The sequence below is a fragment of the Tiliqua scincoides genome, chromosome 3 (genome assembly GCF_035046505.1).
Source record: "Tiliqua scincoides isolate rTilSci1 chromosome 3, rTilSci1.hap2, whole genome shotgun sequence".
In the NCBI taxonomy this organism is placed as follows: Eukaryota; Metazoa; Chordata; class Lepidosauria; order Squamata; family Scincidae; genus Tiliqua; species Tiliqua scincoides.
Window position 1 is genome coordinate 133,435,104 of NC_089823.1, and position 16,368 is coordinate 133,451,471.

Here is a 16,368-nt window from a genome sequence, read left to right on the forward strand (position 1 = left end):
GCCATTGAAAAGGCTAAGTCCATCTCCTCTTTCCTTCTTGTTTTTGCCCCCTTCCCCTTATTGAATCCAAACTTTAAACTCTCTGTTGCAAAGCTGAGGCTTGCTAGCTCCTCTCCCCATAATCATTCACCACTGATGAAGTTGTACTGGGGGGGGGAGAGGAAGAGTTAACTTTTATAAAAGGAAAAGTTTGTGTGTGTAAGTGTGTGAGAGAGAGCACTTAAAACAGTTAAGGCTACAATCCTAGCCTCACTTTCATGGGAGTAAGCCCCACTAACTATTAAGGGACTTGCTTCTGAGTAGGCGTGCCTTGGATTGGGCTCCCAGTCTATTCCCTCCTCTTGCTTTCCTCTCCTCCTCTCCCCTTACTGTATACAGTCACACTTCAGTCTCTCCTTTGCAAAACTTTTTGCAAACCTCCTTGCTAACCTCATTTCCCCCTATCCTCACCAATGAAGTTGGACTGGAGGGGAAAAGTCCCTGCATTTGTGTATGTGGGAGGGAGCATCTGTGAGAAAGAGAGAAGCAATCTCCTTGTGCGTGTGTGTCCTTTTCACTGGAAGAGTCCTGGAGACCTTGCAAAGATGCAAAACACAGGAAAAGCAGAGAGTAGAATTTAAAGTAGAATTATTCTGCAGCAACAGGTATTTTAGCCAGAGATCTTAGCTGCATGCTGGCAGGAGCTAGGAAGCACTTGCAACAGCTGCTTATGTAGTAAGCTTTTAGGAGAGCATGCTTGCTTCTGCAGTATCCCCCTGCCAGGACCTCCACACGAGGCCTAGAGGTGCCACTGCCCTTCCTCTACTTCCAAGTAAATCAGGTGCAACTATGTGCAGCTGCACTTGCTCAGTCACTCCTTGTTGCTTGTCTCTCTACTGTGAACTGAACTGCACACTCCCAGTTGTGTGTTCTACGGAGAGCTTTTGGCTTAAGGCACTTTAAAGGAGGATTTCATTAATAGTTCTACTGGTATGCTATTTCCAGTGTACGTAGAGCCCAATCCTAGGCTTATCTACTCAGAAGTAAGTCCCATTAAAGTCAATGAGGCTTACTCCCAGGAAAGTGTGGTTGGGATTGTGGCCTTACTCTGATAGTGTTTACAAATGGTTGTTGAGAGAACAATTTAAAAAATTAGTGAATAAAAATGTATCTTATGATGTATGAGATAGATCATAGTTTTTAATAAATTAGAGACTATTTTTAATACTAGTATACTATGTATACTATGTATTTTTTATACTAGTATATTATGTATACATAGTATAGCAAAAACAGTATTAAAATAGTGTATGTACGTATGTATACATACTATGTATGTATACATGTATGTATAGATGTATACATACTATGTATATACACTGTGTTTTTAATAAATTAGTGACTGTACAGTTCTTATGTAACAATTACTGGGAGGTTATTTTTCAGGATCTGGCCTCAGGTAAAATCAGACAAAATTATAGTCAGACACCTCCCTAAGTTAAACCGCCGACTTATCCAAGGGTCACAGCAAATTCCATGATTTTGGGCTCAAAACCTGCCCTCGTCTTATCTGTGAGATCAGCTTATATACGAGTGTCTGCGGTACTTTGAGAAGACTTTCCGTGGTTTCTATTGTGGCTATCTCTTTGCTGAATCTGGAAACATTAATGTTGTGAATACCTCCATGACCTAACTAAGTATGCTTGTTTTGCAACTGCAAGCTGAAAGGCAGAAGGAGTCTCTGAAACAGACAAAGAGGATCCATACCAAACACTTCTTGTCAGTAGACCTAGTACTTGGTGTTGACCCGTAAGATTCACATGTGCCCAAAATCCACTCAGTGTCCTGATTGGACACTGTCATCAATAATACCATTATGCTGAAACCATATATTGAAACGCATTGGAGAAATAAAGTTCTTACTCAGACTGAAAAATGAAGTACCTGAGGTAGGCAAGACAGACCTGGATATCGCTCTTTTTCCCCACATGAGATAAGATGACATGGCCTGGGTCAGGATAATATGCAATTCTTCCATACTATGGTGTCCTATAGAGTCTACAAGAACCTTCATAAAACACCCTTAGGGCTGAAGAAGGGCCAATTAGAATCTTTGGATAACAACATTTGTGCAATTAGCAGAACAAAATGGTTTCCAAGAGACCAAGGCTGAAGGGGTCTGATACAGAGATGTGCATGAAAGACTGATACATGCCACAGTGATCTGAATCCTGGTGTCACTACTATGATTCCAGAACAGAAAACTCTGCAATCACGTATTTCTCATGCAGTGAGCTACATCAGACTAGAAATGTTATTCTTTAGGATACCAAGTAACTGACTGACTTGCCAGATCACAGATAGCCGCTTGATCAGGAGACGAGGGAGACTAGAAGCTGTCATACTGCTCGCTTGTGCTTATACTTGAATGGCTTTTCCTCAGCGCTACCATTCAGTTCTTGCCCCACTCGAACATTGTACATCATAAGGGGAAGTATGACACTACTTAGAGAAGATATTCAAAGTGCCTATTCTTGTCCTCTGTGCCTGATCTGCCTGTGCAATGTACTAAAGAGAGAAAAGCAGACAGGAGATACCACACTGCTTGTAAAAGTGCTAAAGTTACAAAGGGGAAACAAGAGGCATCACTGGGGCTCTTTTTCAGGAATTACAGGTGTAACCTATTTATCCACAGATTTTTTTGTCTCAATGGAGTGGGGGAACAGAAAGTCATACACACCTTTGCCTCCTTTGCCCTGAGCTGGCATCTCGCTCCTTTTCCAGGCAGCCCAAAACACTGCAAAAAGGCTCACTGCCTGGCACAGGCAGGGAACTAGCCCTGGAGCCATGGAAGAGGCTCCCCTTGCTAAGGAACAGTAAGACTCCTGCAGCGCCTGAGCCAGCAAAGAGGCTGAAGAGGGGAAGGGGGGCGGAAAACCTCTACAGCCAGAGCACGTGCAGCAAGGTGGAGCTCTCTCTCTCTCTCTCTCTCTCTCTCTCTCTCTCTCACACACACACACACACACAGGGGCAGCTTCGGTAGCAACAGAGGGGATTGCTTTAAAAAAACCCAGGGAGTTTTTGCTGAATTCTCCCCTCCCCCCAGATGGTGCAGGTTATCCATGCTCCAGCCTATGGAAACAAAACAGGCCAGCAAGGCTACAATCCTCTCCACACTTTCCTGGGAGTAAGTCCCATTGACTAGAATGGGACTTAGAAAGGTGAGGGCTGAGAACAGAGGGGGAGGCAGGAGGGGGTCTCCTGCTCCAGCCGACACAAACAAGATCCACACTTTCCTGGGAGTAAGCCCCATTGACTACAGTGGGGCTTACTTCTGAGTAGGCAGACATAGGACTGGACTCTTAAAAGGTCAGCATCCCACCTGTGAAAGAAGCAGGACAGAAGCGGGAGGGCTGAGTGTGGAGGGGAAGGGATTGATAACAGCTGCCTTAGTTTCCTTCCATCTAGAAGTGTCAGGCTGCAGGCTGTATCTGCATAACTCTATGGAATTTAGCACAACACATTTTTTGTTAACCACGCCGAGTCATGGAACGGAACTAATGCAGATAAATAGGCTCCACCTGTACTTGCGACACATTAACATCAAGGTAGCATCTGTGAATGCTGGCTGTGGCTGCTGAAGAGATGTAGAAGCTTGGCCACCCAGTTGTCTTCTCAGCCTGCTCTTCCCCTGTCTCAGATAAACTTCTTTCTCCTCTCTGCCATTTTGAGCAGCTTAACCCTGCCAGTAGCCAATAGGAGATACTAGTCCAGATGCAACTATTGCTTCCCTCTGTCACCACAGGAGAAAGTAACAGAGCAAACCAGCACAAGAACTGCGGAAATACTAGATCTTGCAAAGAGGAGAGCTTGAGAATCAATCCTTAAACATGAGTACCTGAAAAGAAAACGCTTCATGCTTGCTTGACCAGCTAGCTTGGTCTTAAGGCAAAAGATTTGTTAGACATAAGCTATATGGCTACAACAGCATGAACTCTTTTGAGCAGTATGGGAACTATACAAGATACCCAATATCAGCAGAGGAGGAAAGCAAATTAGTTAATTACAATTACAGGTGAGCACCGCTTTGCAACATTCCAACCAGCGATGGGCCACCCCTGGTCTCTGCACAACACCCCCAAGCCTCCGGAAGCGAGGCAAGCACAGCTTCCCTTCGTCTTTGGAGGCTTTGTATAGCGTCAAGCCTTGCTTGATGATGGGGGTGCCAGTCTGCATCCCTGTCGCTAAGCAACACCCAACTGTACACCCAACTTCCAATAGAAAGTATAGTGAGTATAAATGATGGTTCTAAATATTTTTTGTTCAGACTTTTTAAGGCTGAGATGAAAGTTGTCAGAAATGTCTCACTACACAAGGGAGATACTAGTGCAGGGATGTCAAACATAAGGCCCGGGGACTGGATGTGACCCACAGAAACTTTTTTACCTCAGGCTCTCAGCTGCTGAGACATGCTGAGGTGTTTCTGCTGAAAAGGCAGCCCACTTGAAAATTGAGCTCTCCCATATCTTGAAATATGATCAAATTATGTATATTTTCTCTTCTGTCACTTGCAGCTAATGAGTTCTTAAGTGAGAAAAAGTGCTTATTTTTGGTCATGAACTGTTTAATGACATCACTTCCTGCCTAATGACATCACTTTTGGCCCTTAGCAGGCATCATGAATGTTATCTGATCCTCTGTATGAAATGAGTTTGACACCCCTGTACTAGTGATTACTACTTGAGCAGAAACTTGAAAAGGGATCTTCCAAATAAAATTTAACATTCCATTCACAAGATCACACCTGAGATACCAAGAATTCCTTATCACCAGCCCCATGAATTTCCCCTGCATCCAAAATCAGAAGATGGGAAGTCTGTTTGCTCTTTTTCCATGCAAGAAGAAAATATTGAATAGGATATATACACTTTACTCACAGTTAAGCACAATTAATTCTGTGTGTATATCTACACATTACTCTATAATCATTCTAAACAGGAAAGGAGATATGTTGTAAGAGTTACACATGGTGATGGTATTCTGGTGTAGGTAGTGGAATGTCTTGGGCTGGCAAAACTCAACAAAAAGCCCTACCCCCTAACTCACCATTCTCTACAATTACCCTTAAACACAGTAAGAGCGGGGTTAGAGCAGGGAAGCATTGCTTCCTGCAGGGTTTTCAGAACAAGACAATAAGATAGTTCACCTGAATTAAGCAGGAATACGCTTTTTTGTACAAGAACTCTGAAAGAAATGTAAGAAATGAGGAGCCTTGCAAAAGAGCAATAGAAAGAGACCTGTGTATTAGGTGAGCTACTCATTCACCTAAAAAAGCATATTCCGTACCATGTTTGGTCCATCACATTTTTTCCATGAATTCTATAATGTTCAACCTAAATAATGGAAAAGGTTACCTGTGTCCCTGCTGCTTTGTGATGCTACATCATTTTCCATGTTGTAAATGACAGTTCCCTGAGAGTCAGAAGAGAAGTGACTGACCACAGATTCATGGTGGGAGTGTTTATAGGGATAGCTGTCTGTAGAGGAGTCTGTCCTAGTATCACTTGCTATAGAAGGCTCACGCCCTGTTAAAGGAAATCACATGAAAATTAGAACTACAGATCAGATAAAGCCTAACAGGAAATAGGGCACAGAAAGTAAAAACACCAGAACTCAGTCCAAAAAATACAAGTGAACAGTACACATTGGTACTGTACACATGTGCTTGGGGACATATACTCACATGCACACATTGTGGCACAGAAGCATGTACAGGACATGACCATTGGACATATGCTGCCCAGTTCAGAACTTGCTTGCAAAAAAAGTGGGTCAAGTCCAAACGAGTGCAAAATGAATACCTTTTATTGAAAGGATTAATTTACAATGATTGAGAAAGGAAAAGATGACCTGTAAAAATGGCAACAGTCACTGTATTTGAAATTGCAGATTCCAACAGGATGGACTCTGCAGACCTAGACAAGGAAATTCTTTAGGATGAGTAATCATCCATTGCCTCACTGGAACCTACATCTTAAGACACTCAAACACAAAGTTTGATCAACTATCAGTATCAAATTAATGCCTCAAAATTTTTTTTAAAAGGGGGAACAGAGAGATCTGACAAGATCAACAGGGTGAAATTAGCTAAATACCAACTAGGTGGAGGTTATAAGATCAGTATAGCCTTGGTAGCAAGACTTCAGGGCAGGGGTCCCCAAAAGTAATATCACAAAGAACTTTCTGTTTATCTTCAATAATTTATGTGGCATATCATAGTTGATTATCACAAGCTAGAGTTTTGAAAAACATATCAAGCAGTCGATAGAAATGCTACACTGGCCAATGTGTACTAAAGGAGAAGGCTGGCTTATTGTCTGTGTTAGCAAGTGCCTGAATAAGCATAGGCCAGTCATTAGGCTAGAACAGGGGTCTCCAAACATTTTGGCCAGAGGGCTGCATCAAACATCTGGCGTGGTGTTGAGAGTCAGAAAAAAATTTAGACATAAAATGTAAATAAATAAATTAGAGATGAAACTTAGATGAGTGAATAAATGAATGAATGGGCTCATTCATTCAACTTCTCTGGCCCTCAGAACACCCTCCAGACACAACCAGAGCACAGCTCTGGTCGTGTTCAGTTGAATGGGCCAGGGGCTTCCAGGGGACAAGAGGCTGGCCGCGAGCCAGATAGAGGCTGGCCGTGGGCCGCATCTGGCCCCCAGGCCAGGGTTTGGAGACCACTGGGCTAGAAGACTGGAGTGCATGGCCTTATCTTTTCCTTAACTCTAGAGAGTTCTAAGTCACAATAGAAACCTATGCTTCTGTTTTGCAGTCCAAGGAACCTTTAGTTTAATGATTCCAGCTAAACCTGACTAATAGTTCCCAAGAATGCACTTCCCTTAGAGTTCGGTTACCATGCTCTGTATCTCTCCTAGTATTTTGTCTCACTTCAGCAGTTGAGTGTGAGAGTTAACTACCTATCTTCTGACCTGACAGGCCCAAGTCACGTATTACACCAGTGGTGTACGCCCTGCTTCCCTGAGGCTTCTTCCCACAGCAGTTTGTAAACGTCTAAAAGAAGGAACTACAACATTTAACCCATTTATGTGGTTTCTGTATCTAGATGTTATTGTCGTGGTAACATACAAACCGATCCCCAAAATGGAGTTCTTCCAGTTCTGAGATTCTATCCTAGAAGAGTTTCAATCTGGTTAAGCCTCACCATACGTCCCAACTTCAGTGGAAACTCATGCCTCACTAAGGGAGGAGACTGGTAATTGCAGCTCAGAAAACTTTTCCATAACTATATCTTACAGATGACATCACACTCTTCAAGATGATAAAAACCAAAACAAGGACAGTATATCCCTTCTGAATATTAATTTCCAAGTACAGTTCCCTCCCTGCAATGGCTACTTCAGAGAAGTACTACTACTTGTGATCCATTTGTTGGGGGTGGGGAAGTAAGGGTCACTTGCCTCTCCTTTCCTACTCCCCTACAATTTCTTCTGGGTTACCATGAGTTTTATATATGAAAGCAAGGATTCTGAGGATTGCACTAAATCTCCTGAATTCTTCAGAAAACCATACTCTGCACTGTGACAACTATTTCTAGTAATTAAGGATTAAAATGGTATATTCTGGATATAAATCTTTGCATTTTGGGTAGATAGTCCCATCTGGATTTAGAAGATTAAAAAGGAAGTTATACTGTATGCTAAGGAAAGATCAAAATTCTGCACCGGGACAAGCTGAAATTCTGCAACTGTTATGCAATTCAGCAAGTTGGTCAACTGATTAATTTTGCATCATTTAATCCACTTCAATGAGTTGTGAGGATGAGCGCAGAACTACTCAGAGTACTGAAACCTCAGCCCTGTCCAATAAATATTTCACAAAGCATTGTTCATTGCAGATGACAGTATATACATATACACACAGATCTCTCACACAGAGAAATCATACAGAATAGTTTTTAAAACTTACCAGAGTCTTCGCTGTCGTAGTAAGTTCTGCTATACTGTTGTAGATCCACTTGCGTAGGCAGGTCCTGTGCAGATACTGGAGTTCCTCTTGGGTCTGCATAAAGTAGTAGCAACGGCTGATAATGACCCTTAATGCACTTGGTCACAACATCTTTCCATTTGGGACCTATCTGGAAAAAAAAAATTGAAGGTCCAAAATACTTCTTGGTAGCTGTAATCTGTTTTTATATGGATTTGTATTTTACTTTATGCATCACAGATATTGATTTGACATATTGCATTAAAAGCAATGGATTGTATTCCAAGAAAGTCCACAGAAATTAACTGAACTTGACACCACCAATTTATCTCATTGATTTTAGAAGCACTTAGGCATAAGCTCACTTTCTTTGGGTATACAAGCCAATGCTCTTTCAGAGCACTGTATTTAATGGTCCACAACAAACTCAGAAGATCGAAAAGCTGTGAAACCACAAAGTTTTTTCTTTACAGCAACTACTATGAGCTAACCTCGGTATTTTTTTCTTAAGGCTTTAAGGTAAAGATTATAATATTAAAAATTACATGACTCCGTCTGAGTACTGACATATCATGAAGAAAAAACACCCACCACCCCACAACGATATTGACAGATAGTTAAACATGTGCAACAGAAAACAAGTGTAACTTATAATTACAATCTGAGGATTCAACATACTAATTTTCACATTTTGAGCTATACAGTAAAGCCGTAATTCTTAAAAGTATAAATGCTAAAGAGTATTTACTGTTGACAAAAACCTCTTAAGATGTAAATGGGAATTGCCCCACAAAGCAAACTGCTTATTACTATTATGAAACAGCATGTTAATGAATCCTTTCTCCATTTCCTCCCTGCCAAAAAAAAACCCACAACCCTAAATAAAGGAAAAACAAGCAATACACTTTTCAAGACAATGGGGTTATTATGCATCAGAAGGAACAAATAGAAATGGATATAGGCTGCATACAATTGGATCCCTTAACTTTGAAAGTATAGCCCTCTCTTCTGCTGCAAGACGTGCTATTTTAGTACACTGGACATGTCAATAACTATTCTTCTTCAACTCCATTTACAAAGGCTCAGCAAAGCAAATATCTCAAATGGACTTGCTCATTATATCAGGATTTTGAAAACACTGTTAAACCTTGAAATAATTTTGAGGGCAGAGAAACATGGCCAATACCAAACCAAAGATGCAAAAGTTATCATTTAGTGTTGAAATTATAACAGAAAGCTTCCATTTGTGCTTTTTGACAACAGCAAACAGTAGGGGAAGAGCATTACGTGGAATGCAAAACTAGCACTGCAGTAACCATCTGCTCAAAACACAAAAACAACTGGCGTTAATGCAAGGTTCTTCATTCTAGACCAGCAAAAGGGAAGAAATTCCAAGTAGTAATTTGAATATTTAAATTAAGACAAGCTTGCACCAGCCCAGATCCACTGCAGTCTCATTTGCTTTTCTAAAAACAACTGGAACAGAGCACCACCTCAGATAAGACACATTTTGATGGGCAAAAACCACAAGCTATTTATAATATTTCCAAAAAATAGGAAATATAGAAACTCTTGTGAAGCAGGGTAGAGAACATTAAGCTTTTATGGTGAAGGAATTCAACATGATGCATAAAGGCAAACCTGGCAGGTAACGCAAGTGAACCAAACCAAGACCTCTAACTTGGTAGCAATTATCAGTATAGCAAGCAGTTTAGATTGTGCTGTTGTGATAAATGATCTGTTCTCTTTCCCCTGTAACTGGCATATTTTTCCTTATTTTTGGACATTTCTAAACCCCCAGAGGCTTCTGTACTAGCTTAGCATCTTAAAAGTTGCAGAGACATCCTCCTGCAGCAGTCTTTGTTTGAAATCCCATTCCCAAATGGCCATGCGGCTAGATGTACCTTGGTCCTTCTTTATGTCTGCACTATGCTTAAAGCCAAGACTCTCTAGTGAGGATTATAAAGTCCCCACCAATTGGGAAGCTAAACTCAGCTGTCTAAGACAAAGGATGCCTCTGATTGGATATCAGATATCACTATGAGATCATCAAACATATTAGTTAGTTGGCAACCTTCAGTCTTGAAAGACTATGGTATTGCGCTCTGAAGTGTTTTAAAATTAAGCACAAAGATGCAGGAAGTGTTTGCCAGGTCTAACACTGGAACCTAGTGGTGATTTGCAGAAGGCATATCTATTTACTTTCCAGTAAGTGCAGAAGGCAAGGATTCCTGGGATGATTCAAGTAGCTAGCAATAGGGACTATATTTCCAGCTAGACATGCTTAGGAATCAATTTTGTTTTATTTACTATTTTCACTCAAAGCCTGCCTGCAACTTCACTGGATTGATAACAAGGTCTCTTGTTATCTGGTGTGCTCCCTGGGGCATTTGGTGGGCCGCTGTGAGATACAGGAAGCTGGACTAGATGGGCCTATGGCCTGATCCAGTGGGGCTGTTCTTATGTTCTTATGATTAGGAATGTGCTGTGATTTTGTGCACTTCTCTTAAGTACTTCTCTGCCTCCCTTTTCTAGGCATAACTAGTTACAATTTGGTCAAGCTATTTTTTGTGTCTCTCCAGCCACGTGCAGGCATTTTTCTCCAGTCTGCTTTTGTACTTCTCTACCCCTTCCAGACTTTAATTCCTTTTCTTTGAGGTTTTTTTTTTTTTAATATAACCGCTTACAATCAGACTCTTTGCCTGCCTAGTCTGTATTTACAGGTAATTCAGTGGGTTGTTGATTGCTTATATGTGTTACTACATTTTTATTTTAAAACAAGAATTCCAGGATTTTTGCTCCCCTGGGTAGGTTTCTTCCATAGTCCCCCCCCCCACCTGATTTTCTTAGTCTGGGATGGTGGCAATGGCTAGACCTACCAGACCCATCTCCTCCTTCAGCTGCTGACCCTGTAAATCCAGGAAGAAGAAAACAGGAAGGGGTGCATTGTGTACTAACTATTAGACACGACTCCCTTCAGTCGGCTCTGGCTCTTCTCTGCCAGCTGACTAAAAAGTCCACATGGGTTTCACATTTAGACATCAACCTAACCACATAAAATTCAATGAACAGATAATGCAAACTTAGGTTAAAACAAACAAACACAGAGATGTGTGTTTGAAGTGTACATCAAAAAGAACTTCCTATTACTACATTCTCACCAACATTCAAGCATGTTTTCTTTTCTAAAAGTATCAGATGCTCTTACCTCTTTGACATGGGCATCATCAAAGTACATCCACTTGCGGATCTTTGTTTGGAAGAAGAAGGTGGAGTAATGTTTGCCATAGTAACAGATCATTCCAACCAAATACAGCTCGCACTGTTTTGCTTTGTCATCAGTAACTCTGAAGAAGAGCTTGAAAGTAGGAGACAGTAATCACAATTCAAAACATTTCCCTATTTGAAAATTTCAAAATTTTTCTGTAAATATTTAAGCAACCACTTCGTGTAATGGACTGATTGGTTTGTGGAGTTGTCTGGGGTATAATAAAAGAATGAGAAACTGTTGGCCTAACTGTAACAAATACAACTAAAGACAATCAACCATTGAAAGTCATCCACTGAGCTGAAGCTTAACTCTAGCATATCTACACTAAGAGCTTGATCCTATCATTGGGCAATGTTGACACTGGGTGTCATAAGAGCGCCATGAAGTGCTTCCCAACAATGCTGCACACAATGCTGGCAGGTAGGCCTGCACCGTCCCCGCAGGCACTGCATCCCACCCAACAGCTGCTGGAGCAGGTGAGTGCTGCGCTTGATGACGAAGGGCAGTGGGAGGGTGTTCTGGAGGTGGGGAGGGGGTGTTTTTGGGTGGGGGAGGGTGGTTCAGGCCCAGGAGGGGGAGGGGCAGCAAAGAAGGCTTCCACTGCATCCTAACCCTTGCCTTGGACTCAAAAGCCAAAACATAGGGCTAGTTGGTTCTGAATACCCCACATTAAGCAGGCTAGGGTACTAGACAGGTTAAGGGAAAAAAATGTTCCCTTACCCTGAGGAGACCTCCCTCCTGCTCAAATCCAATGCTGGATACAACGTGGGCCTGGTGGCCCTGCTGCACCAGTGTTGGACAGGATCAGGCTGTAAAGTTTGTTTGATAATAGAAGAGGCTTCTGAGTACCAGTTATATATTACTAGACATATAGGATGGAAATATACATATTGCCATAAGGCATAATGGACTCACATCTCCCAGTTTAAGGCAGGTACCCAGGCTGTGAATGACATCTTCAGCCAGATCAGAGTGATCCGAATCCCATACTAGCCCAATGGTGATGATCTGGGGAGAGTTCATCAGCACACGTCGAATGCGAATCTTTTCCCCACAGTTGCTCTGGAAAGAAAAGGAAACTTTTTTTTTTTTGGTAACTAAAACTGAATTCACTCCATGTTGGCATCCTTTAGTCTCAGAAGGCTATGGTATCGCGCTCTGAATGGTGGTTCTGGAACAGAGTGTCCTCTCCAGTGCACAAAGCCTGGGTAAAGTAGATATGGAGGATAGACTCTTTCCCCTGCAGCAAATCCCCCCTCTCCACGTCGCTGAAATGGTCCAATGGAAAGGCAGAGGCCAATACGGTTTGTTCCAGCAGCGTCGCAGGAGTTGCCAGAACGTGACTGTGTTCAGCCATGAACTGCCTCGGGGACTCCGGTTCTGGATTTTGCCTCGAGGTTGACTCCTGAAGCCTTTTCCATAACTGGATGTAGCCACAAGGTAGTGGAGGTTTGGGATCAGAGTCTTCCTTCTCTCAGATGAGCTGCCTTCCCAGGCTAATGAGTCCCATCTACTTGGTGGCTGTTTAGTCACCTCTTAGGACAAGTACAGCCAAACTGAGGGCCTATTCTTATCCCCAGCCCCCAGGAGAACTTTTTTGGTAACTAAACTGAATTCACTCCAGTGTCCTGTTATTGGTGTATCCACTTACTCCCAGACTCCCTCTGTTATACCTCCCACCTTCTGAAAGAAACAGTTGAAACAGAATCAGTTTAATAACAGAAATAAACAGGGGAACAGAAGGTATTGAATTTTTGGGAAGATACAGCCAAGCTCTTCTACACATTCACTGGCAGAGCAGAGAAAGAAGCACTCCATTATATTAAAATAACTCAAAACAAATGAAGGTGATGGATAGGAATCATGCTTTACTGATAATATTATCTATTCCTAGATTTTGAAAAATTGGGACAATTTTTTTTTTAAATTATTTACATGTTTTTTTATGTACTTCTTTTATCAGTCATTCCTCAAATGCATATACACTGCTCTTAAAAGGACTTGTGCAAATATACTTTACAAGCATCAGAAATGTTTCCAATTTCTGATAAACAAGCAGAAACTAACATTTTGCCCTTGCTAATGTTTAACTTGCACTTCACCCTAGCTTGAGAGTGTCCTGCCCCTAAATGTTATACTTTCTTGTCTGAAGAGTCACAAGACAAAAGCCTTTGCAAAAATAGCTTTTTATATCAAACTCATTTTATTCATTTTACTTTCAGTTTATGACATTTCCTCCAGCAAAAGGTATCGCTTATTTAGTCTCCCTTCTCCACAAAAGCAACTTACAAGGACAGCCAGTTTAAAAAACTAATTTGTTGGGAATAGGATTATTTTTGAAATGTTCACTACATACACTTACAGACCAAGAAACCTAAGAACAAATGATTCTATAGTACTATGGTTGTAATATGGGGGGGGGGGGCAGGGAAGACAAAAAGTTTTGTTGAAGAGGAAAGATTGTCTAAACTAGTGGCAGGAGAAGAATATTTTATTTTAAAACAGTTCTACCCCACCTTTCCACTCCAGATGGAGAGTTCCAGATAGTTACCTATCTGTGCAACAATATCAATAAGACAGCAATAAAAACATAACCAAAACAAACGTACAAACCAACAGTTTAAAAACAGCAAAAGCCAGATTAAACAACAACACTGGCTGGACCCGGCATCCTGGCTAATCCCTTCCCTGCATGAACGGTACTTACCATTCTGCAGGAGAGACTCCTGTTCACACCGCAGATCACCCCTGACCTTTATGCTCATCAGTCGCTTCCGGGGTATTTTGCCCCAGCTGGCTTTGAGCCCAAATTTCCAGCCATGCATGGCTGGCCAACATGAAGGTCAGGGGCTATGTGCGGTGCGAATGGGAAGCCCTGGGCAGACTGGTAAGCTCCATCCACATTGAGGATAGCTTTGCTAGTGCACAGCAGTCTCCACTTTAGAGACCACTGATCCAGAAGGCTGTAAATGTCACCACACTCACACTTCCTGTGGTGATGGTAACCCACAACAGAGCCTCCATAGAGGAGCTCAGACTTGTACAAGGAGAGACCATCCCTATGTCCTATGTCATTTAAGAGCTTCACAGGTAACAAACAGCACTTAGAATCAAGCCTGGATACGTACAGGCAGCCAATGAAGGCAATACAATTGGGGCATGACATGGTCACAACCCTTGGTGCCAGATAATGTGGAGACTGATTTCTGAACTGAAAGATTCCAGCAATGTTCAGAGGTAGTCCCACCTAGAGGAAAGTGCAATCAGGAGGACAATTGCACCATGAAGGGAAATATCTGAAGAAATGGAGGATCCTATGAGCTTCTCTCAAAGAATAAAGTTTAAAAAACCTGTTTGAAAAAACAGGGTTCATGATCAGACTGCCTATGTATACATAGTCTATGAGACTCAAATCTTCGAGAAATGCAGCATATAAATCAATAATAAATGAATAATTGATGTTACCAATATATGGGTAACTTTAGTCAGGTCTGATTGTTTTAGGAATAGACACAGCTGGGCAAAGGCATCCCTGGACATCTAAGAAAAGGCCAGGCATAGAATTATCCCCAAACTGATAATTTGCTTCTTCATTGGTAGTGCAACACCATCCTGAACAGGTTGGCCCACCACCATTGGGGTAACAGATCTCCTGGTCAGTAGCACCTCTGCCTTGTCTAGATTGTTTGCCATCATTCACCTCTTCAGTGACCAAATACACAGAGAATATGGAGACCCCCTGAAGATACTTTCCCTTTGTTCTACATCAAACATAGCTAACAACTAAGGGTGCAATCCTAACCGGCAGTTATGCCGGTATAAGAGGCCCTGGAGGGTTGCAAACGTGCCATAAAGCACGTTTGCGCCTCCGTGGGAGGAAGCTGTGTCGGTGCATCCAGATGCGCCAACGCACAGAGGCCGATGGAAGCCTCCGCAGTTGCTTCCTCCCCGCCACTTGTGCCAGCACACCAGCGCCAACACAAGCAGCGAAGGTAGGCGTGGGGGGGCAGGGAGGAGGAGGGAGGGGGCGTTTCTGGGTGGGGGGAGGGCTGGGGATGGGGAGCCAGGGGCAGGGCTGGGACCCGGCGGTTATGCCAGATCCCAACCCCCAACCCTGGGGAGAACAGAGCGGCTTAGAGCCACTCCGTTCTCCTTGGACTTGCGCCACCTCCAGAGGTGGCGCAGGTCCAAGGAGACGCATTGGGTAAGGGGAAGAGCTTTCCCTTGCCCCTGGCCGAGCCACTGCACCCAACAAACCTGCGTTGGATGCAGCGCAAGCCTCCTGGTTTGCCTGCTCCAGCGCAGGTTTGGATTGTGCCCTAAGATACACAAAATGTTAGTCTATTTGGAACCAGTTCATTTACCTACAAGATCTCTCTTGCATAAATGGAATTCAATACTGCAATGCCCAATATCAATATACAACATTTGATTTAGACCATGAAAGATCCAAGGGCCCCATTTCTGCAAGGAATTTGGCAGGAAATGAAAACTGAAATGGAAAATAAGGCTGGGAACCAACAATCTGACATATATTTATTCAGGTAAAAAGGCCACGGTTGTGTCAAAGAGTTAGAATCCATGTTGTTAAAAAAGTAAACGTTAGGGTCCCGTTAGGGAGAAGGGCGGGATAAAAATAAAGTTTTATTATTATTATTATTAACTTCATCAGGAAAACGCACCTAGACTGGATACGTTGCTAGAGAGCAAGTCAGAAACAGCAGTTAAAAACCAGTACCCTCCAGGTGCTTACAGTTTCATTTTACCGCTATGTTCTTAAAGTAAAGTCAGCCTAATCACAGTATTCCATCTCTGCTAGAAACCTCTTCCTTATAAAGCTCTTTAATGGCTGGGAACAATTGTTTCTGAAAGAAAGACTCTCTTTCTAAAAGCTGACAAGAATAAATAAGGGCAGGAAAAGACCTTCCACTTTCTTTTGCAATCCATATTGCTGATTCCAGAGACATATCTAATGTCAAGAATAGCCATCAGATTATCATCTACAGAGGAAACATGATTTGATATTAAAGGAGTAATCATAAAGCTTATAGAGAATGAATGAAAGATCTACAGGTAAGCTTAGACACGTTACTGGTTTTGCTATATGTTAT

General features: G+C 42.3%; 1 protein-coding gene across 3 annotated transcripts in view; it reads right to left on the reverse strand.

The window, feature by feature from the left end:
- Positions 1-16,368, reverse strand: part of USP54 (ubiquitin specific peptidase 54) — a 77,427-nt gene that overhangs the window by 38,744 nt on the left and 22,315 nt on the right. For all 3 annotated transcript variants that reach the window (XM_066621152.1, XM_066621153.1, XM_066621154.1), the window contains exons 7-10: positions 12,173-12,319; positions 11,195-11,344; positions 7,969-8,137; positions 5,394-5,564 (exon numbers count right to left, since the gene is read on the reverse strand). In XM_066621152.1, the coding sequence (XP_066477249.1) occupies positions 5,394-5,564; positions 7,969-8,137; positions 11,195-11,344; positions 12,173-12,319 (637 nt within the window). The remainder of the gene's footprint in view (positions 1-5,393; positions 5,565-7,968; positions 8,138-11,194; positions 11,345-12,172; positions 12,320-16,368) is intronic.